This window comes from Aquarana catesbeiana, linkage group LG02 (genome assembly GCF_042186555.1).
Source record: "Aquarana catesbeiana isolate 2022-GZ linkage group LG02, ASM4218655v1, whole genome shotgun sequence".
In the NCBI taxonomy this organism is placed as follows: Eukaryota; Metazoa; Chordata; class Amphibia; order Anura; family Ranidae; genus Aquarana; species Aquarana catesbeiana.
In genome coordinates, this window is record NC_133325.1 from 136,433,874 (window position 1) to 136,459,342 (window position 25,469).

The 25,469-nt window shown below is 40.8% G+C and overlaps 1 protein-coding gene across 2 annotated transcripts in view; it reads right to left on the reverse strand.

Moving 5' to 3' along the window:
• Positions 1 to 25,469, reverse strand: part of ATM (ATM serine/threonine kinase) — a 283,336-nt gene that overhangs the window by 160,533 nt on the left and 97,334 nt on the right. For both annotated transcript variants that reach the window (XM_073613497.1, XM_073613498.1), the window contains exons 18-25: positions 25,194 to 25,390; positions 20,734 to 20,816; positions 20,507 to 20,662; positions 20,353 to 20,428; positions 18,295 to 18,425; positions 16,642 to 16,741; positions 14,706 to 14,882; positions 4,677 to 4,846 (exon numbers count right to left, since the gene is read on the reverse strand). In XM_073613497.1, the coding sequence (XP_073469598.1) occupies positions 4,677 to 4,846; positions 14,706 to 14,882; positions 16,642 to 16,741; positions 18,295 to 18,425; positions 20,353 to 20,428; positions 20,507 to 20,662; positions 20,734 to 20,816; positions 25,194 to 25,390 (1,090 nt within the window). The remainder of the gene's footprint in view (positions 1 to 4,676; positions 4,847 to 14,705; positions 14,883 to 16,641; positions 16,742 to 18,294; positions 18,426 to 20,352; positions 20,429 to 20,506; positions 20,663 to 20,733; positions 20,817 to 25,193; positions 25,391 to 25,469) is intronic.

The window sequence follows — 25,469 nt, forward strand, 5'->3', positions numbered from 1 at the left end:
CTATATAATACAACTGCACAGGAAAGAAGGAAGGAAGAAGGAATTACATCTATAATATTACGAAACATGTTGGATCCCTAAAATGTATCATATATGCATGTGTTCCTCATTTTAGAACCCTCATTATCATGATATAGTGCAGTAGCTGTATGATATATCCATTGTTTTTTAACTTCCAATTTATGTTCATTTTTGAATAAAGTATATATTTTTACATATTTTTGATCACTTGATCAATACCAATCCTATATTCACTATTTAGTACAATTTTACTTCCTCTCCCCCTCTCACCCGTAAAATCTCTGACGCATTTCTCCAAATAATTTTTCCTATGGTTTTGGGATGAGGTGAGAAGTGATTCATACTTCTTCCTAGACTAATTGCCTTCCAGGCTGTTTTGGTAGTCCAATCAAACTGACTATGTACTCGGCCTAAGATCATCTTTTTTATTTCATCAAACATTTGGGAAATATAGTGTGTTTTAGTGCATTAAAATTTTAAAAAGTGTGTTTTTTCCCCAAAAAATGCGTTTGAAAAATCGCTGCGCAAATTCTGTGTGAACAGAATTCATGTAAACAAAAAGTGTCAGAAAGGGCTTTGTCTTCAAGTGGTTAGAAGATTGGGTGATGTGTGACATAAGCTTCTAAATGTTGTGCATAAAATGCCAGGACCGTTCAAACCCCCCCAAATGACCCCATTTTGGAAAGTAGACACCCCAAGCTATTTGCTGAGAGGCATGTCGAGTTCATGGAATATTTAATATTGTGGCACAAGTTGAGGGAAAAAAAACACATTTTTTTTTTTTTGCACAAAGTTGTCACTAAATGATATATTGCTCAAACATGCCATGGGAATATGTGAAATTACCCCAAAATACATTCTGTTGCTTCTCCTGAGTTTAGGGATACCACATGTGTGAGACTTTTTGGGAGCCTAGCCGCGTACGGGATCCCAAAAACCAAGCACCGCCTTCGGGCTTTCTAAGGGTGTAAATTTTTGATTTCACTCTTCACTGCCTATGACAGTTTTCGGAGGCCATGGAATGCCCAGATGGCACATACACCCTCCCCCCCCAAATGACCCCATTTTGGAAAGTAGACACCCCAAGCTATTTGCTGAGAGGTATGGTGAGTATTTTGCAGGCCTCACTTTTTGTCAAAGGTTTGAAAATTGAAAAGAAGAAAGAAAAAAAAAATTTTTCTTGACTTTCTTCATTTTCAAAAACAAATGAGAGCTGCAAAATACTCACCATGCCTCTCAGCAAATAGCTTGGGGTGTCTACTTTCCAAAATGGGGTCATTTGGGGGGGTTTTGTGCTATCTTGGCATTTTATGGCCTACGAAACTGTGATAGGTAGTGAGGAGTGAAATCAAAAATTTATGCCCTTAAAAAGCGGTGATTGGAAAGGCGCTGATTGGTTTTCGGGGCCCCCGTATGCAGCTAGGCTCCCAAAAAGTCCCACACATGTGGTATCCCCGTACTCAGGAGAAGCAGCAGAATGTATTTTGGGGTGTAATTCCACATGTGCCCATGGCATGTTTGAGCAATATATCATTAAGTGACAACTTTGTGCAAAAAAAAAAAAAAAAGTTTGTCGCTTTCCCGCAACTTGTGGCAAAATATAAAATATTCCATGGACTCAACATGCCTCTCAGCAAATAGCTTGGGGTGTCTACTTTCCAAAATGGGGTAATTTGAGGGGCTTTTGTGCCATCTGTGCATTTTATGGCCTTCAAAACTGTGATAGATAGTGAGGAGTGAAATAAAATATTTACGCCCTTAGAAATCCTGAAGGTGGTGCTTGGTTTTTGGGGCCCCGTACGTGGCTAGGCACCCAAAAAGTCCCACTGAGTGAGTATCCCCATACTCAGGAGGAGAAGCAGCTAAATGTATTTTGGGGTGCAAATCCACATATAACCATGGCATGTGTGAGCAATATATCATTTAGTGACAACTTTTTGTAATTTTTTTTTTTTTAATCATTATTCAATCACTTGGGTCAAAAAAATTTAATATTTAGTGGCTCAACATGCCTCTCAGCAATTTCATTGGGGTGTCTACTTTCCAAAATGGGGTAATTTGGGGGGGGGGGGGGTTGTATTGCCCTGCCATTTTAGCACCTCAAGAAATGAGATAGGCAGTCATAAAATAAAAGCTGTGTAAATTCCAGAAAATGTACCCTAGTTTGTAGACGCTATAACTTTTGCGCAAACCAATAAATATACGCTTATTGACATTTTTTTTACCAAAGACATGTGGCCGAATACATTTTGGCCTACACGTATGACTAAAATTGAGTTTATTGGATTTTTTTATAACAAAAAGTAGAAAATATAATTTTTTTTCAAAATTTTCCATCTTTTTCCGTTTATAGCGCAAAAAACTAAACAAAACGCAGAGGTGATCAAATACCATCAAAAGAAAGCTCTATTTGTGGGAAGAAAAGGACGCAAATTTTGTTTAGGTAATGCATTGCATGACCGCGCAATTAGCAGTTAAAGCGACGCAGTGCCAAATTGTAAAAAGTGCTCTGGTCAGGAAGGGGGTAAATCCTTCCGGGGCTGAAGTGGTTACAAAAGAAAAACTGAAATATCACATGGTCCTAAGTATTCAGACCCTTTGCTGTGACACTCATATATTTAACTCAGGTGCTGTCCATTTCTTCTGATTATCCTTGAGATGGTTCTACACCTTCGAGTCCAGCTGTGTTTGATTATACTTATTGGACTTGATTAGGAAAGCCACACACCTGTCTATATAAGACCTTACAGCTCACAGTGCATGTCAGAGCAAATGAGAATCATGAGGTCAAAGGAACTGCCTGAAGAGCTCAGAGACAGAATTGTGGCAAGGCACAGATCTGGCCAAGGTTACAAAAAAATTACTGCTGCACTTAAGGTTCCTAAGAGCACAGTGGCCTCCATAATCCTTAAATGGAAGACGTTTGGGATAACCAGAACCCTTCCTAGAGCTAGCCATCTGGCCAAACTGAGCTATCGGGGAGAAGAGCCTTGGTGAGAGAGGTAAAAAAGAACCAAAAGATCACTATGGCTGAGCTCCAGAGATGAAGTCGGGAGATGGGAGAAAGTTATAGAAAGTCAACCATCACTGCAGCCCGCCACCAGTCAGGACTTTATGGTAGAGTGGCCCGACAGAAGCCTCTCCTCAGTGAGTTTGCTAAAAAACACCTGAAGGACTCCAAGATGGTGAGAAATATGATTCTCTGGTCTGATGAGACCAAGATAGAACTTTTTGGCCTTAATTCTAAGCGGTATGTGTGGAAAAAAAACAGGCACTGCTCATCACCTGTCCAATACAGTGAAGCATGGTGGTGGCAGCATCATGCTGTGGGGGTGTTTTTCAACTGCAGGGACAGGACGACAGGTTGCAATCGAGGGAAAGATGAATGCGGCCAAGTGCAGGGATATCCTGGATGAAAAGCTTCTCCAGAGTGCTCAGGACCTCAGACTGGGCCGAAGGTTTACCTTCCAACAAGACAATAACCCTAAGCACACAGCTAAAATAACGAAGGAGTGGCTTCACAACAACTCCGTGACTGTTCTTGAAAGGCCCAGCCAGAGCCCTGACTTAAACCCAATTGAGCATCTCTGGAGAGACCTAAAAATGGCTGTCCACCAACGTTTACCATCCAACCTGACAGAACTGGAGAGGATCTGCAAGGAGGAATGGCAGAGGATCCCCAAATCCAGGTGTGAAAAACTTGTTGCATCTTTCCCAAAAAGACTCATGACTGTATTAGATCAAAAGGGTGCTTCTACTAAATACTGAGCAAAGGGTCTGAATACTTAGGACCATGTAATATTTCAGTTTTTCTTTTGTAATAAATCTGCAAAAATGTCAACAATTCTGTGTTTTTCTGTCAATATGGGGTGCTGTGTGCACATTAATGAGGAAAAAAATGATTTTAGCAAATGGCTGCAATATAACAAACAGTGAAAAATTTAAGGGGGTCTGAATACTTTCCATCCCCACTGTAAACAAATACCGCAATGGGGCATAATTGTTATTTCATATTTTTTTTTTTTTTTTTTGCACAAAACAGTTATTTAAGCAGAATTAACGCCATAATGGTCCCTGGATCATATAGCATATTGTGCAATTTTGCACTGCACACTTGGCCATCATAGCAGACGTGCCTCCTACTCTGGCCGCATCCACTGAAGTGAGGTCCACACCAACTCTCATCACTCCATTGAGCCCACTGCCTTCTCCTTGGCTTCTTTAAGTATGGTGTCTTCTTTTGTTAGCTATTGGGCTGCCACTGATGATTTTACTCTCACATATGAACACAGAAGTTATGTTATCCTTGCACTTACTTTTTACTCTCAGCAACTTAAAGTTGATGGGAATGTACAATGCACTTACACACAGTTGCCAGGAGGCAGGAGAAGGCAGGGAAAGGAAGGACTTTTTTGGCAGAAGAGAAAACTAAATCTTTTACTACAAAATTCTACCTGCTACCAAGAAAATTACTAACCATTATTTTTAAGCATCAATATTTGTACACTTTTGCTTTCATTTAAATGACGCAGTATTTTCTAACCAATTATTTGTTTCCTTTTGTCTAGCCTGTATTAGAGACATAAGCAGGAATCTGTTTGGCTACAGGTAACACAGCAAGTTCCTCAAATAGATAAAAGAAAACTATTATTTACCTATAAAAATCCCTCAGTGTTGTATACTGTAACAGAGTGTAGGGAAATGTGGACAAATTGTAACCGGGAACTTTCATTCTAAGCCACTCGAGAATCAAGTAATCTAAATGAGAAGTCATGAAGTCTTTTAAACTTCTATATCCCAGAGTGGAGGACACTTTCTCCAAAACCTGAAAAAAAAAAAAAGCAGAACAACAGATTAACCATTTTACCAAGGAAAAACAATCAATAACCAGCATTTTTATTTATCTCCGGTGAATTAATTTCAAGGGTCAATTTGTTTAAAAAAAAAGATTTTGTTTGGGTAGAGTGCTGGTGAACCTCAGCCAGACAGGAGCAAGAACAGGTCAGATAATGAAATGGAGATGCACTTATTTATATTTATATTTGCTACATGTCCCAAAAATTCTGCTTAGTTCTCTCTGGAAGCTGTGTTTACTATAATCAACCCTGTTTGTACTGTGCAGGCAAATATCATCGGTTGTGGTAGATTTGAGTACTATTGGCCTCAAGGTTAAGGCTCGGTTCACACTAGGACGACTTGTCAGGCGACCTAGTCGCCTGACAAGTAGCGTCCCGTTCTGTACAATGGAACCGTTCTAAGGGGAGCGACGCAAGTCGCTCCGACTTAGAAAAAGGTTCCTGTACTACTTTGGGGGCGACTTGCATAGACTTCTATACAGAAGTCGTTTTGCAAGTCGCCCAGGCAGTCGTGTGCAGGTCGCCTCGGTGAGGCGACCTGCAAGTCGTGCCGCCCCTAGTGTGAACCGAGCCTTAGGAGTTTGGCTTGTCCAATGTATGTGAATGAAAACAGGACTCAGCCAGTCCCCAGCCCAGCTATTGGGACATATCATCCTGAGCTAGGTGACAAATTCTTGCAGTCAGCCATAACACCTTCTACTAAGAAACATCTAAAAGGTAGGAAATATTTATAAAAATATATATTTTTTTTTAGGTATGCTGTGTGAATGGAAACACATAAAAACGTATAGTGGGGTTTTCCCCAAATGTGGCTTCAAAAGCGGAAATACACTTTAACACTTGTGGAGAGTGTTTCAGAGCTGCTCCGTCTCAAATTTCCTGTTATAGGAAAAGCGGTCATAAAAAATTCCTTTGGAATGTTTGGAAATCACCTCTGTAAAGAATCATTTACTTCTCCTACCTGTGCTAAAAAATATAGATAAGGGAAACCATGAGGCTGTTATGCTTTTACCTCAGTAGTGCAACCCATGAAATTAGTGTGGGAATGAAGATAAAAAAGACTATGTGAATTCCTTAACCTTTGTAGTCTACTAACTTATATGGAAAATGGCTGCCTTACGGAATTCAAAACCAGCATGACACAGGTCAATATCAGATCATTAGTGCCTGCGAAGAGACACACATGGAAGCATTTCCTAAAAGTTAAATGTCCCTTTTACCATTTCGGTAAAAGTTGAATGTCCCTGCAAGCATGCTGCAGTTACCTATCAACACAAAACAGAAAGACTGTCATTCCTTGTCAACAGCATAACCTAGGAACCTGCATATGGCACACCCTGGCAACCTGAGAACACTCAAAGACATTAAAGTGGAACTAAACTCTCTCAAAAAAAAAACATTAACTATTTGTAATTCTTATACTAGTAGCCTTAGAAATGAGATAGGAAGGTTTATTATATCTACTTGTTTTAAAAGATAAGTTCACCTTTTGAAAAAACAAATAATAAATGAACACCTTATTGCAGGTAAAAAAAAAATGAAGATCCTCACCCGCTGTCACAAAGCGGAGAGTGCTGGCAGCAGTGGATCACTAGGAGCATGTTACATGTTACACCCTAAATATGGGTTTACCATGTAACGTGCTCTTAAAAGGCATTAAACTTTTTTTGTACATTTCTTCAGTTGCTTTCAAGTTTCTAGAAGGCTTAGACCAAAATAATGTCATACATCCCAGAGATCTGTTAAAACCAGGTACCCACTCCTGAAAAAAAAAAAAAGAAAGAAGAAATTTCCAAAAGTTGAAGGGGGGGAGCAGAAAAGCTGAACTTCCCTTTTTGGGTGAAGTTCTGTCTTAAGTTAAGTTCTGTTTTAAGTTCTATTTTTCAAATAGCGAACCAATAGACTGAAAACCACATTCAGAAATTTCCTTCTGGTTGAAATAATTCAGCAGCTCATATCTATTTATTTTAATGAAAAAAATCCTTCTGCAATGTTTACTAAAATTACAATATATGTAGCCAATATGTGTACAGTAAAAAGGGTGAAGAGGAAAAACGAATTCTTCGGTGAGGAACCAGCAAGGTAACAAAAATGTACAAATTTATTATAGAAAAATAATACCACATATACACCAAATTGTGTCAAGAAAAATTGACTATACGTGAACCAAATACCACCACTAACAATAAAATAGACAACGTTGTCTAAAAACAAAGAACATCATACAGATGGCCACCACTACACATACAATCACATCTAGTTGGCTAGCTGGACTTGCATCGTCTCATATATAGTGTCTATAAATAAAGATTGGAAGCCAGGAGGTGACGGTATGCAGCCATGGATGGTGGGGTACCGCTACGCACACTGCCGATAGCAGACTATGGATATGACAATAAATATAGACCATGAGGGTTGCTGAAGGTAGCACATGCAAAAGGATACTCAACCACAGCTGATAACATGCATAGATAGCTGTGTGGAAGCTATGCAGGGGTACGGGAGGAGGTGTATGCCTGTGTGGATGTTGATGTATAGAGACAGCGTGTTAGTATTGGAAACAGGGGGACGTGGTAACATACCGCCTGTCTGCGGTATAACGCCTCGATTACTTCCTGGTTCCGTGCGGTGGCTTTCGACAGGGCTTGAGCGGCTTTAGCAGAGTAGCGAATCAGATCCCCAGGGCTGGTGGATGGGTCTGTATGGGTACTACGTCAAACGTGATGGCGTCAAGAGCATGAGCTACCTTCAGCAACCTTCATGGTCTATATTTATTGTCATATCCATAGTCTGCTATTGGCAGTGTGCGTAGCGGTACCCCACCATCCATGGCTGCATACCGTCACCTCCTGGCTTCCAATCTTTATTTATAGACACTATATATGAGACGATGCAAGTCCAGCTAGCCAACTAGATGTGATTGTATGTGTAGTGGTGGCCATCTGTATGTTGTTCTTTGTTTTTAGACAACGTTGTCTATTTTATTGTTAGTGGTGGTATTTGGTTCACGTATAGTCAATTTTTCTTGACACAATTTGGTGTATATGTGGTATTATTTTTCTATAATAAATTTGTACATTTTTGTTACCTTGCTGGTTCCTCACCGAAGAATTCGTTTTTCCTCTTCACCCTTTTTTCTGATATGCCTTCTAATTCAGAGGAACACACCCACCCATGATTCTCTGAGCCCCTGGGTGTTTGCAAGTAGCTGCATTTAAAGACAGATGTCCTTTGGGTAATACCCCCATCTGTCTATAGTCATATCTAATTAAGCAATGTATTTGGTTCATAAATCCTCTTCTTTTTGTTAATATGTGTACAGTATTTGTGTTTTGGGGCTTTAAAGGCTAGTTTCACATTATCCTCCTAATATGCAATTAATAAAATAAATGTATAGGGGCGTGGTTTCGGCATGAAGCAGTGAGGATGCTTCTTCTGTTGGCTTTCGGCACTGGCACTGGTTTCAGCTACATTAACACGCTCTAAAGCAGCATACTACAACTAAAAACCATTGGCAAGAGAACTGGGAAGGCACTACCCAAGAAAAATTCCTCTTCTGGCTCAATCAAATGATTCCTAACCAGGGAACCAGACAATCCCCCCGAGATGGACGGCCTGGGCCGTTCCCTGCATGGCGCTGGCGCTAGCTCCGCCTCAGTCATAGGCCTGAATCCAAACACCAGTCTCCAGTTTCATCTGCCGGTTCGGATGGGGACAAGATTTCCCCCCCCGAGGCTCGGAAGTGGGGGCCCTGGTGAGCGGTCTCCGCACTAAAACAGAACTGGCATCCATGCTACTTAGCCTGGAGAGAGCCATCAAGAAAGAGGTTTCTGCGGTAAGGTCAGACCTCTTACAAGTACTAGTTCGGGTAGAAGAATCAGAACTTCGTCTGGATCACCACGCGGCGGCCATTAGAGTCTTGCAGTTCACTACCTGCAACCTCTCCATAGAGGTGGCAAGACCGCTATCCTCCACTTCCCTGAGGACCTGGACAAGTTTTGCATGGATCTGAGCATCAACCCCCCCCCGGAATTCCCTGGCTGGCATCCCTCCATTACCTGCTCCATCTGAGGTACATTGGCAGAAAGTATCCCAGAAAAATCGTTCAACCACTCTGGGTTCCTCTCCACAGATGGGGTAATGCCCTTCTCACTCCTAGTTGGTTACCCTTGACCTGGGGTCTTAACCCATATTACCACATGCCAGTATCACTTTGGTGTTCATGACTGATCTCTCTACACTCTCCATTTGGTTGTGAGACCTAATTGTTGCCCTACTTGGTTCAGCATATTTTTCAGATGATTAGGATGTGACTTTTTAGTATCTGTTTTAAGTTCTACGTTTAAATTCAAATGCTTGAAAATATATTTCTATATTGTGTAATAGTAATCTGCACTGTGCCAGCATTGGAGCACTCTGGTGTACATCTTTATCCGAGATGTACTATCTGATATCCGGAGCTACCCTCCCCCCCCTCACGGGAATCCGCAGGATCCCATGCTTCCGTGCCATTACTCTTCTTTGGGTGATGTGCTTTGGGGTGTTGGATCTTGTGAGAGCCCTGTATATGCACTGCAAGGCTTTGCGTGCATATCTTGGATGTCAATGTAAATTAACTAAGGTTCTCCATTTCCTTTTCTTTTGTCCCTCTTTGCATTTCATCTATAGTTTCTTACATCTTTACTCTCTTTCTGTCTCCTCCCCTTCCCCCCCCCACTCCTGCCTCATCATCAGACACCAAGGTGGTTTGTGGACCGAGAAGCTCCCTGCTGGTTCCAATGACTATGGCAAACCTGCTATCCCTTAATGTAAGAGGACTCTATGCTCTTGGTAAGAGACACAATCTATTTAGGGAGCTCAAACGCCTACAGGGAGATATTGTCTTCTTGCAGGAAACTCACCTTACCCATTGTACTTCAGGTCAAGTTTTTTTTCCCCTCAGTACCCAACTTGGCATTAAAGCCTTTCAGATGCAAGGTTGAGGGATCATCATCAGCATTCAGACTTTATAAAGAATGCAACAAGAAATTTAAGGGTGCAATAAGGAAGGCTAAGATAGAACATGAAAGACACATAGCAGAGGAGAGCAAAAAAAAAATTGTGGTAAAATGTCTCTTCATCTGTATCGCCCATATATTTGAAATTGTATCCTTTTTGTATTATCATCAATTATCCAATATTATTTCACACTGAATTTTTAGTTAATAAATATATATATTTTAGCACATCGATGTATTCGTTTTGGTCTTCAAACTAGCATGCATAAACAAATTTGAATTAATTTGATTTGTGGAAAAATTTGAAAATCTCCTTAACCACAGATTTTTGCATAATTCCATGAATATAATACTGTTTTAATATTTCAGTAAAAACATCCGATTGGTTCCATATCCAACTTTAACTTGTTCGGATCCGCGCTGTAGCCGTCACTGACCTGCTTTGCCGGGAGTACATCTATTGACGTCCTCCTGTGCCCGAGCGGCCTGCGCGCCTCCTGCAGGGTGCACTCTGTGATCAGCAAATCTATGAGACTCGCTGGATCACAGATTGGAGTAAGGGGTCGATCACGACCCTTTACCACGTGAACAGCTGTCAGCCAATGACAGCTGATCATGTGAAGTAAACAGAGTCGGCAATCGGCTATTTTCTCTCCTCGCGCTGACAGCGTGAGGAGAACAAAAAAAAGCCGATCACCGGTGGCTGTGAGCGGGAAATCAGTCCTGATCACGGAGAGCTGCCGTCAGCTCCTCAGTGCCCACCTGTCAGCGCCACCTAGCAGTACACAACACTGCCGCCTACCAGTGCCCACCAGCACTACCCATCAGTGCCCACAGTGCCACCTATCAGTGCCTCATCAACAGTACTGCACATCAGTGCCCATCAGTGCCACCCATCAGTGCAATCCCATCAGGGCCACCCATCAGGGCCATCTTATCATTGGCCTTCAGTGCCGCCTTATCTGTGCAGCCTATCAGTGCCCACCAGTGCCGCCTCATTAGCACATATCAATGAAGGAGAAAAATTACCTGTTTGCAAAATGTTATAACAAACTATGAAACATGATTTTTTTTTCAAAATTTTCCTTCTTTTTTTGTTTGTTTAGCATAAATTAAAAATCCCAGCTGTGATTAAATGCCACCAAAAGAAAGCTCTATTTGTGTGAAAAAAATTATAAAAATTTCATTTGGCTACAGTGTTGTATGACCGAGCAATTGTCATTCAAAGTGCGTCAGAGCTGAAAGCTGAAAATTGGTCTGAGCAGGAGGGGGGTTTAAGTGCCCAGTAAGCAAGTGGTTAAAATCAACCTCTCCAAATCAGAAATATTAAACATCTCGGTCCCACACAAAATGGTATCTCATATAAAACCATCCTTTCCCTTCAATTGGAAACCCCATTCACTAAAATACCTTGGTATATTCCTCATCCCCAACCTTGCATCAGTATTCCGCTTAAACTTTATCCCATTACTAAATTCAATCCGCTCGGACCTACACAAATGGACCCAGCTAGCACACTCATGGTTGGGGAGAATCAGTGTTGTGAAGATGAACATTTTACCCAGGCTGCTGTTTATTTTCCAACTGATTCCTTACAAGATCCCTATAGGTTTCTTCAATGTGATGAGGTCACTGGTATGTAATTATGTTTGGAACTGTAAATGTCCCAGAATCTCTAGAAACCAACTCACTAAACCTAAACATGAAGGGGGTCTTGCCCTACCTGACTAAGAGCTATTTCTTAGCAATTGTACTAAATAGAATTTCGGACTAGAAGTACCATAGAGAATCTAAGCTATGGGTGCAACTAGAATGTGACCTAAGTGGGACGGACTTGATCCCGCAGTTATGGATCCCCAGGAAATTCCGTAAGCTTTTCATGAACACCTCATTACTAACACGGTCCACTATGTCAATCTGGGACTCACTCTGTAAGCTGCACAAATGGCCCTGCAACTCTCCCCTTATGTAATCAATGGGTCACTCTTACTTCCCACCGGGGAACCTGGGCCCTCAGTTTCGCACATGGATCTCTTCAACACCTGTTCTCCTCCATCATGTTGCCACTAATAGCAGTATTCTACCTATATCTACGCTATTACCGTCCACCACGGTGTCCTTCATGGACCAATGGAAATGCCAACAGCTTTCCTTGTTCATCAAATCCCTACCGAAGCCCCTACGCTCAATGTCAGATATCACTGCAGTTGAAAGCATCCTTGCCAGCGATCAACCTCCTTATTCTACCAAGCACTGTCATCACTAATTCCTAAAGAGTGACCTACACTCTTATCTAAATGGGAAAGGGATCTGCAACAACCTTTATCGGATACCCAACGGTCAACCATTCTAACTAGCTCACACCTCTTCAATATCCTCCAAAACTGTGGAGGCAAACTACAAATTGTTGACCAGATGGCATTATACCCCTTGCTGTGCTCCACAAAGTTTTTCCGACCATATCTGCAATTTGTTGGTGGGGATGTGGCGAGCAGGCGTCCCATGCCCATATCTGGTGGCAATGCCCGCCTATTCATCCATATTGGTCCACTGTGTTACATTGGATCAAAAAGATTCAAGACTCAGAAGTGCCTAATGATCCATGGGCTGTACTGTTTAAATGTACAGGCAAATTCGTGGGACCATATAGAAAATCTATAACACCACACCTTCTAAATGCGGCAAAGTCATTGATACCCAAATTCTGGAAACAATCCACAATTCCATCTCTTCCCCAATGGTTGCAAGAAGTAGATCGTATATATCACATGGAAGAAATATCGCGCAGATGTGATATTCTTGGCCCAATGAGGAGTTAAGTTTTCCTCGCTCCTCGTGCTAATAAAGTTTTTTAATATTGTGGTGGTGACTGCTTGTCACTTACCATTGACATTTTCAGTTAAATTTTTCTCTCTCTTCTATACATAATTATCCTTTGGATTTTTATAGATAATGTTGTGGTTCACGTGTGAAATTAGATGTTAGGTTTGTTTCGATACATATAGCCCAATCCCTCTCTTAGTTGATTACTAATCACCTTTCTTCTTTTGAGTGACTCCTCATTGGTTCCGCTTATCAGATCGAGGCTTGGCGTTTCTCGTAATTGAGATATGCACATTTGTAATTCAGGATATGGTGCCCGGACGAAAAGGAGGCGTGGTTTTCCATGGATGAGATAAAAGGTGATGGCTCAGTGCTTCGCCGTGCCCCAGGAAGACGTCACGTATGATGAAACATGTAGGTCGGTGCTACGCACTGACGTCATTATGCCCCACGTGACCCCAGATGTATGTGTTTTTCACAGCTTGCCGGCTGTTCTTATTTTGTATGCGGCCATGTCCGCTCTGTTTTAGCAATAAAGGCTATCAAATTTTAAACTCAAATATTTTACACTATCGGACTGTGTTCTGTACCTTCACACTGCTGATTTGTGTCACAGTGCGGTCACAGACCGGATGTTCCATTTCCACACCAAGACATCACGGAGGATTTCCACTACGTTTGGAGGGCTCCAGGAGGACAGGGCTGGTTAGACCAGTGTTTCTCAACTCCAGTCCTCAAGGCGCACCAACAGGTCATGTTTTCAGGATTTCCACTATTTTGCACAGGTGATTTGATCAGTTTCACTGCCTTAGTAATTACCACAGCCGTTTCATCTGAGGGAAATCCTGAAAACATGACCTGAGGCCTTGAGGACTGGAGTTGAGAAACACTGGGTTAGACCCTGCAGAGGGCTTGATCTGCTTGCGCATTAGACCTTGCTCTTAAGGGGGTCCACCAGTTCTGGTAAGGGTCCCACATTCCAAGTGGTGTTTTTGGTCTTTTTTTGGTCTTCTGATCCCAGGATTTCCTCACTTTTCCCCATCTCATCCTTTTTTCTCTTCTCGGGTGAAGTTTGAAGGACTTTTGCATTTTCATTACACTTTTTGAATCACACTGTGTTTTGCTTTCTGTAACGGACTCAATCATCATTATTTTTTACTGTTGATGAAGAGTTTTTCTCATATGGACTTCCATACACAGATTCTGCACGTTCTGTTCACTCAGAGTTTGTTGTATTCATTGGTTTTGTAATTTGTGCACTTTTGCATTTTTTTCATTTACTATGTAGGGTGATTTATGTTATAAGCGCAACATATTTATACACCAATTTTTGTACTATAGAGATATTTAATAGTTTTTGTTGCAGCTATACATATATATATATATATATATATATATATATATATATATATACACACACATATACACTTGGAACTTTAGCGCAGTATTTTACTTTATATTTCATATGGAAGATATCACCTACTCCCTTAGAAATAAATCCGAGTTATCCAATAAAATATGGTCCTGCTTGTTTGCCTTTAAACTCTCCTCTGCCTATGCGGAAATTATGTCCCAACCAATATAATGTAGCAAACAGCTCTGTATTTTACCCACCGGTTCTGCGTCAAGGAAGAGTAACCCCCCCCCCCCTCCTTTTTTTTTTCTATTTTCCTCTTCTTTTTCCTCTTTTCTATCCTGTACAGTTTCTATTCTTCTGTTTATAAGGTATGTTCTACCCTACAGTCTTGCTCCTTGAATATAATCCCTCGGTAAATGGGTGTGTTAAACTGTATAATGTCTGCTGTATGGCATTAGGTGTATGAGGTCTCAACTTTCATGACTCATATTGTCCTGACTTTAGTACATTCCCAGAGGCTCCCTATATTTACTGAAATATTCACATGGTAGCACATACTGTTGTTTCGTTGTAAACTGTATTAATCTTTTCAATAAAAATTTATTGAACAATAAATGTATAAATAGGGACTAAGAATTTGTAGCAACTAACCTTTTTGATGAGTGCAGGATCAAGGCCATTCTCTTTCACTGATTGACAAATAGCAAATAGCGCCTGCTTCTCACATACAGGACTGGACAGAAGAATCACTGAAACCAGCATCAGCAATGTAGAGTTTCTATTATACTTCTCATCTGGAATCTCCTCTGGATCCTGATTACTGCGGGACTACAGGAAATGAAGAATAGAAAAAGGATGCTGTAAATAAAAATGTTTAAAAGGATAAGTGCACTTATCCTTTTTGACCCCTTCCCCTGAGCTAACCCACCCTGCCCCCTTTCACAGATGTATACTTACTTCAATCCACTGACCAGGGTTCTGCTGTTTGCTGACATCCAGCAGTGCACGTCTACACAGTCTGAGGCTCTCCTCAGCATCACAGCCCCATAGGCTTCTATGAGACTCTCTGATTATTTCTGACCTTTAGACACAGCCCTGTAGAATTATTTTGTGTACTAATGTGTAAGGGCAGCCAGGACATTGAAGACTTGCGGCACTGGATGTAAACAGCGGAACCGCAGCCGGTGAACCAAGCTAAGTATGCTGTGGAGGCGGAGGGGTGGGTTAAGCCTGATACACACTAGTAAAAAAATTTCCTTCAACCTAACGGGCTGATTGAAAAAAAAAACGAAGAGCTCAGGAGAATCCGCTGTACTAACAATCCGATGTTAGTACAGTGTCATCCCCTGCTGTGTTATTCTGTTCTAAGAGGGGGACGCCCCCTCAGACCATACCGGTCAGCGCTCTCAGCCATTGGGTGCCAATCAGCAGACATTTTTCAGTCGTGCTCCTTTCGACAGAAGCCAGCCAAATGGCCAGCTGTCGTACCAGCTGCCGTACACATGGGTCAAATTCATCTGGTTTCTATTTAACCAACTGATGCCGTCCGATATTCGACCCCTTAGGTTAGGAGGGGAAAAAAAAAAAAAAAAGGATACATGCAACTTTTTCAAGTGCACTTATTCTTTAATCAACACCTATTAGAGGCAAATCATCCCTTTCATCTAAAGTATACTTAAAGTGTTACTAAACCCAGGAGCCTGCATTCACTATATTTGGTCTTCCAGAGGACAAGGAAATGTAATTATTTTAGTAAATATAAAAACTGCTAAATATCTTTTCTCATCAGCAGTAAATAGCAGTCTTGCGAATTCTATCAGCGTCTGGTTAAAGCTCGTAGGATGAGTTTTCATTCTCCCCCAATTGTCCTATGAAACTGTATGACTCCTGACCCTCTGTCTGGACAGTGCTTATTGGCCCTGTGCTGATCACATGCACCCCAAGAAAAAAAAACTCACTAACAATACACACCAAACATGTGCAGCTTGTCCCCTAGCCTCTGTACTATCAGGAGAAGGCTTGGTGACAGTGGAAGAGGAGGATCAGAGAAGACAGGATCAAACAACCTTTTTACACAATGCAGAGGATTAACCCCCTAGGTTCCACTGTAGGTATAACAAGCACGCTTTACTGCATATACAGATTTTACTGTTGTGGGTTCAGTAACACTTTCATTATAAGAAAAAAACTTTTTGGCTTTAAAGGTTTTTTTTGCCACTGAGGACCCATTTGAGAGATTTTCCTTTATTATTATTATTGTAGACACAACAGGAACAGAGAGGAAATTTTTCTAAAGTGAAAAAAATCCCCCCTTACACAGTTCTGACCGGAAAAAGTTTCCTAGTAGGAAAATTACTACTCTAGTGTTTTTTCTGAAGACAATTTAACATTTTTAATTCTTCTCAGTCACAGTGACAATGGTAACCAGGACAAATAAAGCAATTGAAGGAACACAGACAGCAATAAAAACCCAACAGGGTTTTTAACTACTCACTGCTCATTGGGGTTCTCTTGAGCAGAATTATGAAAAACAGTATTGCTTATGAAACAAAACAGCATGAAAAATAAAAATCAGGTGCATTATTACCAAGTAACTCATGCCTTCTTGCACCTTCATGTAAACATTTTTAAATGCCGCCTTCTGCAACTTCAGGGGAAGTGCTTGAGATCTTGTGTTTTGAAATAGTCTAGAAATGACAGATGAATTAGATGATGATATGTAACCATCTAATGCAATGATAACTGTACAATATTAGCAATTATTATTTTCTGGTAAACAGTGCTGTAACAGTAATGCGTACTGGGCTAACGCATAGCTGTGTACATAGTAGCCATTTTGTCATGTCTCAGCTCACCTCCGCCATGTTGTCTTGTAAAGGGCACACCACAATGACCTCGCCCCCCCCCCCCCCCACACACACACACACTTTTTCTTTCAGTTATCCAATACACAAACTGGCGACTGAGGCCAGGACCTTATCAGTCCAATGATCAGACACACAGACTTTTCATTACCCAATCCACAATTAAAGGCTGGAAACCATAATAAAACTGTCACCCTCTCAATCCAGAGAACCAGCAGATACCTGTCGTAAATACCTCAATCCACAGAGTGCAGACAATTTAGTATAGTTCTGAAACTTCAGCATGTTTTATAACTTCCAAATTAATAATAGCACAGCCATAATATGGACATATTTATTTTCCTCAGATAATTTGTAACATTTCAAGCACCCCAATGTCAGATCATATGGGAAACCACTGGTACCTCTTATTCCTCCTAGGTAATATAGACATTGGAAACCTGCCATGTTTATATTTGTTTTGAAGCAAATGTCACGCTGGACCATAATATGAATGTGAGCAGAATATAAACAGTAGAGATGCAGAGATATGAATATTTATCACAAATTGTACCTGGGACACGGTCATGAATGTAGAGACCTCCCAGCAAACAACCCCTCAATGAGATGACCAGACGACTGGTCATTGGCATCCGTCAACGCCCCTTTGATCCCAAAGAAAAGGGACATACCAGGACAGTTTGTCAATTCTTTTTTACCATCAAACCAGGAATATCTGTCAAATTTGAGAACCGATTAATCCCTGGCTTATCAACAGAACGCTGTTCAACCCAAGACATTGCGCAAGTATTCTTTTTCACTCGGTCTTATTATTCTGTTGCTGTATATTGTCTTTATTTCTTTGAAACACATTTTTTCTGTAAATATTTTATTTTCACCAATTTTGACCTTTTCATTATTAAAACCTTAATTTTGGAAAGTGTTAACCTTGTCCCTAAGCTCTTAATGCAAGCTAACCAAGAACCTGTACCTTGAAGAGGGCTATTGCATAGGATAAAGCCTACATACCTGTCCGTGGTGGCAGTGTGTGTTACAGATAATTATTCTAAAATCAAAATTGGTATTGCTAAAATTACGAGTCCCTCCTGCTTGGTCTAAGGAGGTGGTGGCAGTTAGAGGGTTAACTGCTTAATTAGCACCAGTGACAATCGCTCTCAGGCTGCTGGCACCTAGATTGTGGTCCCGCAAGTTGAAAAATCTTTGTGCTGGGTGCAGCTGAGAGTGGCATTGTTATGTTAGTGACGGCGTGGTATAAGATTGGACAGTCCTTGTCATGAGTTAGTGAGGAGGGCAGGGATCTGATACCCACGTTTGTCACAAGTGCTGGTTCTGCTTCTCTAACTCACATAACATTATATTCAAAAGAGTTTTGTTACCTGTTTGTAGACTGAGCAGCGAGCAGGCGAACCTGATGATGTGCATCTGCAAGGAATTGAGAAAAGGCATCTTGCATAGAAATATCGGTCCCTCCTACATTAAGAATGGCCCACTTACCCTGAGGATCAACCTGTGGTAAACAGAAAACAAGCATTGTGGTTTATAATGAATTTAGCTGCAAAAAAACTAAATAAAAAGATATTTTTGGGGTTTATTATGAACCGGAATTCAAATAGTGAAGACTTCCTGTCTTATAGGGAATATCTAGAAATTTTAAAGTGGAAGTAAACTCTTATTTTTGGCTTGTACCTGCAGGTAAGCCTATAATAAGGCTTACCTGTAGGTACAGTGAATATCTCCTTTACCTGCACAGTTTAGGAGATATTCACACTGCTTGCCACCACTGGCGCATGCACGCTGAAGGGAAGGTATACCTGTGCCATCACTTCAGAGCTCTGTGCTGCGGTCCATGACACTTGCGTGCATGCACGGGAGTGACATCACTGCGGCACAGCCAATCAGACGGCTGGAGGACGCGAACCCGGAAGGAAGACCGGCTGAAGACGGAAGCGTCTATCAGCGGTGACAGCGCACCGCTAGAGGGCTTCAATCTAAGGTAAGTATGCATGCATATGCAAGCGATGCATACTAGCACATCATGCCTTTACCTTGCAGGGTTTAAAAGAAAAAAAAAAAAATAGGTGCGGTTTACTACCGCTTTAATTGTGCCTAAGTAGTGTCCTAAACAAACCTACCTTTTTTTTATCAAACTCCTCTTGAAAAATAGCAGTGCGCTTTCTGTGCTGCAACTTCTATGCCTTTGGTCTTATAGTCGTAGATCTGCAGAGTGAGATCTGACGTGCTGCTGCCTCCAACTGCTAGCCCCAGAAGATCTAAACTGAGATTTGGTGATATCACTGCTGTGCTTCTTGCTGGGGAGGAAGCTGAACTGGAGAACCTTTAGTACAAGAATGTTCCTACTTCTACTTCATACATTCTGTAGATCTGACCTATCTGGCCCTCTCCTGCTGCTTTTTGAATATGCCTCTATCAGTATAAAGATTATTAGTCATCAACGGGACAGATTTAACTTGAGCAAAATCTAGCCTCCACCAAGATGGCCACCTGCACAGAGACACAGTGCGGGTAATTTACTAAAACTGGTGCACACAGAATTTGGTGCCGCTGTGCATAGTAACCAATCGACTTCCAAATTCAAGCGGATCTTCACTGCATCTGAGCACCACAAACCAAAAACACTATTTAATTCAAAGCAAACTCCCCCATCCATTCATGTCTCCATGCTTTATTTGTTGAGAAATCACTTTGAAAAAAAAACTCCTAGCATTTCTGATCATGAGTAAGGGGCAAACGATACATGTAGCATTTACTTCCTGGAATGCATCTGCCCTTCCCTTAAGCATGCATGCAGGAGAGTGTGCTTAGCTGAGAAAACTCCTCTTCCTCTCCTGAAGACTCCTGGGATGTATGACATCATCTGCCTAGGCAAGAAACCAGGAAATAAGTGAAGAAATGTAAAAAAAAAAAAATGTAAAAAAAGGAAATAGGAAATTATATCATAACTGTTTTTTAATGCTAGCAGCATAAGGATTAAAAAAATATTGATTGGGAGAGTGAAGTTCCACTTTCAGCTTGTTCAGTTAAGCTGTGACAATAAAACCTAGCAGTGGATTGGTTACATTGCAAAGCTGCGCCAGATTCTGTGCGCACCTGTTTTAATAAATCTCCCCCAGTGTGAAATAAGACATGGCAAATCAGTAATGAGGGAAAGAGCAATTGCAGAAAGCCTATCAGAATAATGGTGAATCGTCTCTTGGTCTTCTTTTTTTGGGTATAATTTGTTCATTTCAGGTGCTCTTTAGAGGAAATAGGACAAAGTGACGGTCATATAAAGGAGACCATTCATGATCTGTCAATTTCTCTGTACAGGAGGCTAAAATATCTCCCAGAGTTAATCAACATCAAAAAGATCCCAAATGACTGCAAAGAAAAATCTGGATGTGAAATAACTTGACACAACTGCAAGTAAAGTGTACCTCAATGAATGTTCTCATACAATTCACAAGGGCCAGTCGCACTAGTGCAGTGTGTTTTCCTTCCTTGGTCAGATGCCTGAATAACAAACATAAGGATTAAAAATGAACAGAAGATGCTTCAAGCTTTATGCCTATAAAAAACAAATCTATTTACCAGAAGCCCTGTATGACACTTAGCAACTGTCCTTCAGCATCACACTTCTCATCTGTTTCATCCTGGTCCTGTCCCAGACATAGCACAACTGGGAGAAGGCTTTTCAAAATGGCTGCACACACTTCCTGGTCTCGTCGGTAGGATAAGCAAACGTCACTGTAAAGAACAGAGGGTGAGACACTTACACCCTGCATGCAGTCACTAGAAAAGGCTGAGAACATACTTACGGGACAGGCTTTAGCAGCATGTTAATATCGTCCACAGGCATAGGAACATCTTTCACAGGAAGGTCATTTAGCAGTTGTAGGTACTACAAGAGTAAGGAACAAAACTGTAATATACGTCAATTCATTTAAGAACAATTCAGTTCGAATAGGTAGCGCTATACAAGTCACTCATTCATTCATTCAAAAGAGTCAATGTGTCAATGCACAGGTCAGTTTTCAGGCAGATTAGAATGTCATTCTTTATAATTGCTCCTTGTATGAGAATAAAAGAAAAAAAAAAAAAAAAAGATCCCCATCTTCAACTCACACCAAACAGATGTGATTAAACTATCCAGCTGTTTGAAGATTGCACTTTAGGATTGTATGTGCTTATTATAGAACCACTTTGGGTCCCCCTCCCCAAGATACTCCAAGCCAGCCTGCCAGTTGGACACAAATAGCCAGATTGCAAATACCGTAAAATTGCAGGCAAAGTAGGTTTGTTACCTAGCAACTTGGTTTCTGCATGACTGATTCTGAAATAAACCACGTCCACAACAAAGCTAAGACCCCCTATTTACCAGTCCACTGGGAGAAACTTTAACATTCTACAGTCCAATATCGCCACATCTTATGGTGACCACGCAGGCTTCCATTTTTTTTTTTTTTTATCCAATCGATGTGCTATTTGATCAAAATGAGGAAGTCACTTTATTTGTGACGTACCGTGTTGGGAGGAGCCAAGTGACATCACTCCCTGCAGCCAAGACTGGAAATCCCGCTTTGTACTTTCTTGGAAGAGCGTGTCACACTGATGACAGAGTTTTATATGCAAGTTACTACTTTTAAGATTTTTTTTTTTTTTTAAAGTACTTCACTATGGTGGTTTTTACCATTGCATATAATACTCACTGAATAAAGGAGAACTGAGGAAACCTTTTATGTCAAGCGATGTTGGATATATTAAGAGAGTATAGGTCTCCATTTAAGGTGAGCTGCTAGACTGCACGGTGGTAGAGTAAAGATTTTCACTGGACTGGGATCTCACCAGGCAAGAAGCCCCTTTGTGCTGTGTCATTATTTTATCATCGCTGAACTTTAAAGGAGCTTCTTTCACTTCATTTGATCGCTCTATATAAAACTGTCTTTATTGCAGGACTGAAAGTGGTTATATCACTTAGAAGAACTATTATTCATATATACAGTATGGGTTTGGCTTATATACACTTTCTTTTGTTGTCTATATATACACACACATTCTGAAATATTTTTAATAGCGTTTGTATTATTATGCAAATATTTTTATTTTGGGGGGATACTTTACAGCACTGTAATATGGTTCGAAACCCAGTAGGGTACATTATCACTATCTGATTAACATTTTTTTCATATATATTTTTAGTTATACTGTGTCACATATTGATTTGACAACACTGTAATTTTGATGTATTTTTTAGGCAAGAGTACACATTCATGTCTTTCACATATCGTGTTGTGCGAGTTTATCATTATCACATTATTTCTATAATTGAGAATCTATGAATTTTGCCGGTGATTTAGATAAATAGCGTTAAACTTTTTATTTTGATTATTTGTTTGTGGGGACACAATTTTGAGTGTTGGCAGCTTCCTGGATTGGAGACATTATATACAGGTATATTTTTTTTGGATTACCAACTTGGTTAGCGCATAAGTGGTTCTATTTTATTTTATTCAGGGTAGAATATTATCGCTCGTTCTACATCAAGTCGGCGGCACAAAGATACTTTGTTCATGAAATCAATCAGATTTTGATCATTCAGATTATGAGATTACATGATATAAACAAGTGGGGTATGTGTGCGCTACTCAAAGTGTTGGAGATTAAGATATAAATAATAAAAGTGTAAATAAATGTGTATATAGCTGCTGGACTTCTAAAGTGTCACCAGCACCAAAATGATATAAAAGCAATCAAGTGAGGTAGCGCTATATATATATATACACACATACACACACATATACACATATACAAACACACACATACATTACACATACACACTCTTTGATAACCAATAAAGTGCAATCTTCAAAAAATACATAATATACAGTGCAAAAAAATGCATAAAAACGGGTCAAAGTGCAAATGCTATGAGAAAATTCAAAGAAGTGCTTATAATAGATCAAAGTGCAAATATGCAGCTGATTATGAGATTGCATGGTGGATACAGATAAACGATAATTTATGAATCAATAATTTATGATTATAACTAGGATTGTACCTCAAGTATCGATCCAAATCCACTACCCCGCTTGTGGCATATTGATTGAATGGATTGACAATTATAGAATACAGATCGGGAAGCAGAAGAGATCAATCGGGAAATAAATCTATAATAAATCAAGTGTTAATGGCCACCATTACACTCGCTCATTAGACTGTTAAATGATTCTTTATACAGCAGTCTAATGAAAGAGTTTAAGAGTTGATCATATTAGACTGCAGAATTAAAGGACCAGGAGGTGCAGAAGTCAAGGTGCTGTGTGTAGTGCTTGTCATCTGGGTGCTCCATGGGCAAATAGAATGAAGTTCGGAGTTAAATATACTTTAGGGTTTCAAAATGTTGATACAGTACTGAGAGATTCATATAAAAGAACAGTTTCACCTTTAGATAAGCGAACAATAACCCACATTCCAAAAGCCCACTCCTGTTTTTACAGAAGCCAGTATGGCCTCCAATTTCACAGCAGCAGGCTAATTTTGTGGTTACAGACTTTCTGCAGAAATTCTCTTCAGGTGCTACTGCTATGAAAGGGCCTTATACAGGGAGCGGGGAACCTCATTATATGGTCCCTTTCAGGTCAATGGGTGCTGGTACTGAAAACTCTTGCAAAAAGACTTAACACTAGAGAAGCCCATTCCTTGTGATGGGCAGATGAGCTTAGGAGGCCTGGAAGAATGAAGATAGAGGGGGTTTAGTTCAAGTTTACCTAAATGGATACCTGTACTTTAAAATATTCCAGAATATAGTGTTGAATTAGGACTTGGCTTTAAAAGTGCAGTTGGTAAGGTCAATAAATGCTGCAAAAAATTTTACATGCTTTTTATTTTTTTTTCCCCCTGACAGCTACCTATGGATGTTTGTGACTACATTCAGTAAGAGAACGTTACAGAAAAAGTATAAAATAAGAGATAAAAGGCACTAACTTCACTTAGTGGGCGACCCCTTTGTTCATTTTTGTTACAGAAAAGGTATGCAGGGGATGTTGGGATGTGTGTGTGTGTGTCCCAGGTTTGTTCCATCTCTACAGTATCTATGTATGCATTAGACAGCTTTTAATAAACCTGTTAAAAACAATATATGCCACCTCCGTCAGTGCATTCTAGCATTTGTTTTTACTTAACCGCTTCAGCCCTGGACACTATTTTAGGACCACTGTCATTTATACAGCGATCAGTGCTATAAAAATGCACTGATTACTGTTTAAATTACACTTGCAGGGAAGGGGTTAAACACTAGGGGGCGATCAAGGGGTTAAGTGTGTCCTAGGGAGTGATTCTAACTGGGGGGGGGGGGGGGGGTTACCACTAACATGACAGCAATCACTGCTCCCAATGACAGGAAGCAGTAGATCCCTGTCATGTCACTAGGCAGAACAGGGAAATGCCTTGTTTACATAGGCATCTCCCCGTTCTGCCTCTCCGTGACATGATCGCGGGCCACCGGCGGACATCGAGTCCGCAGGACCCGCGGGCATGATCACACTGTACTGGCGGGCGCGTGCACCCACTAACCCCACCAATTAGAAGGGGACATAGAGGTACGCCCATTTGCCCACCGCTGCCATTGTGCCGACGTATATCGGCGTGCAGTGGTCGGCAAGTGGTTGTAAACTCTTACATATACCCAGTGAAGTGACTGGCCTCGGGAGCAACACAGAGATGAAACAAATCCTCCTACATAAGTTGTACTTGTTGATCTGCAGTCTTCTATTCTTTACTGCCATTCAAAGTGCAGAATTTTTTAAAGCTTGTCTGAGCTGTCAGGGGGCTGAGAGCTGAAATTGCACTCTACAGAGCTCAGTAAGGAGAACTGAGCCCTGATTGGAGGGAAGGGACACACCCACCATCACACAGCACACAGGAACAGAGGTGAGGATGACAATTAGCTAGAGATCCCTCCCTTGTCATGATTTTTCACTTGGTGTCAGGAAAACTTGTCAGAAGTGACTCATGCAGATAGAGGAATGAGGCAGCAAACAGAGATGACACTTAGTGCTCTGGATTGAAACAAGTACACACTATAGAGAGGTATGCTTTGTTTATATTTCATGTCTGAGGTTTACAACCACTTTAATTAATCAAACATTTGTGACAGAGTTTCTTCAAAAGCACATCATTATCCAAGTTTGCCTAAATATCCAAATACTGCCCTGACAGGCAGACTGATGTGTTGGTTTAACCGCTTACGTTTACTTAGCATTAACATTATTTATCTTACCACGCGAAGATGAAGAGGCTTGCTAGTGTCCAGTGGGGTATCAATAAGGTTGAGGAGTTTTCTTCGTATGTCAGAAGGTCTGAAATTGACTGATCGATTGACAGCAGCTGATGCACAGAAACACAGGAACTGCAGGGCCTGCATCAACACCATCTCTTGTTTGCTGAGGTGATCCTCTGACAAAGGACTCACTGCACCTACAGAGAAAACATAAGTGTTATCTCCTCACACCCAGAGTATTAATAATACAGACCTAATCAAGACACTGCTTCACTT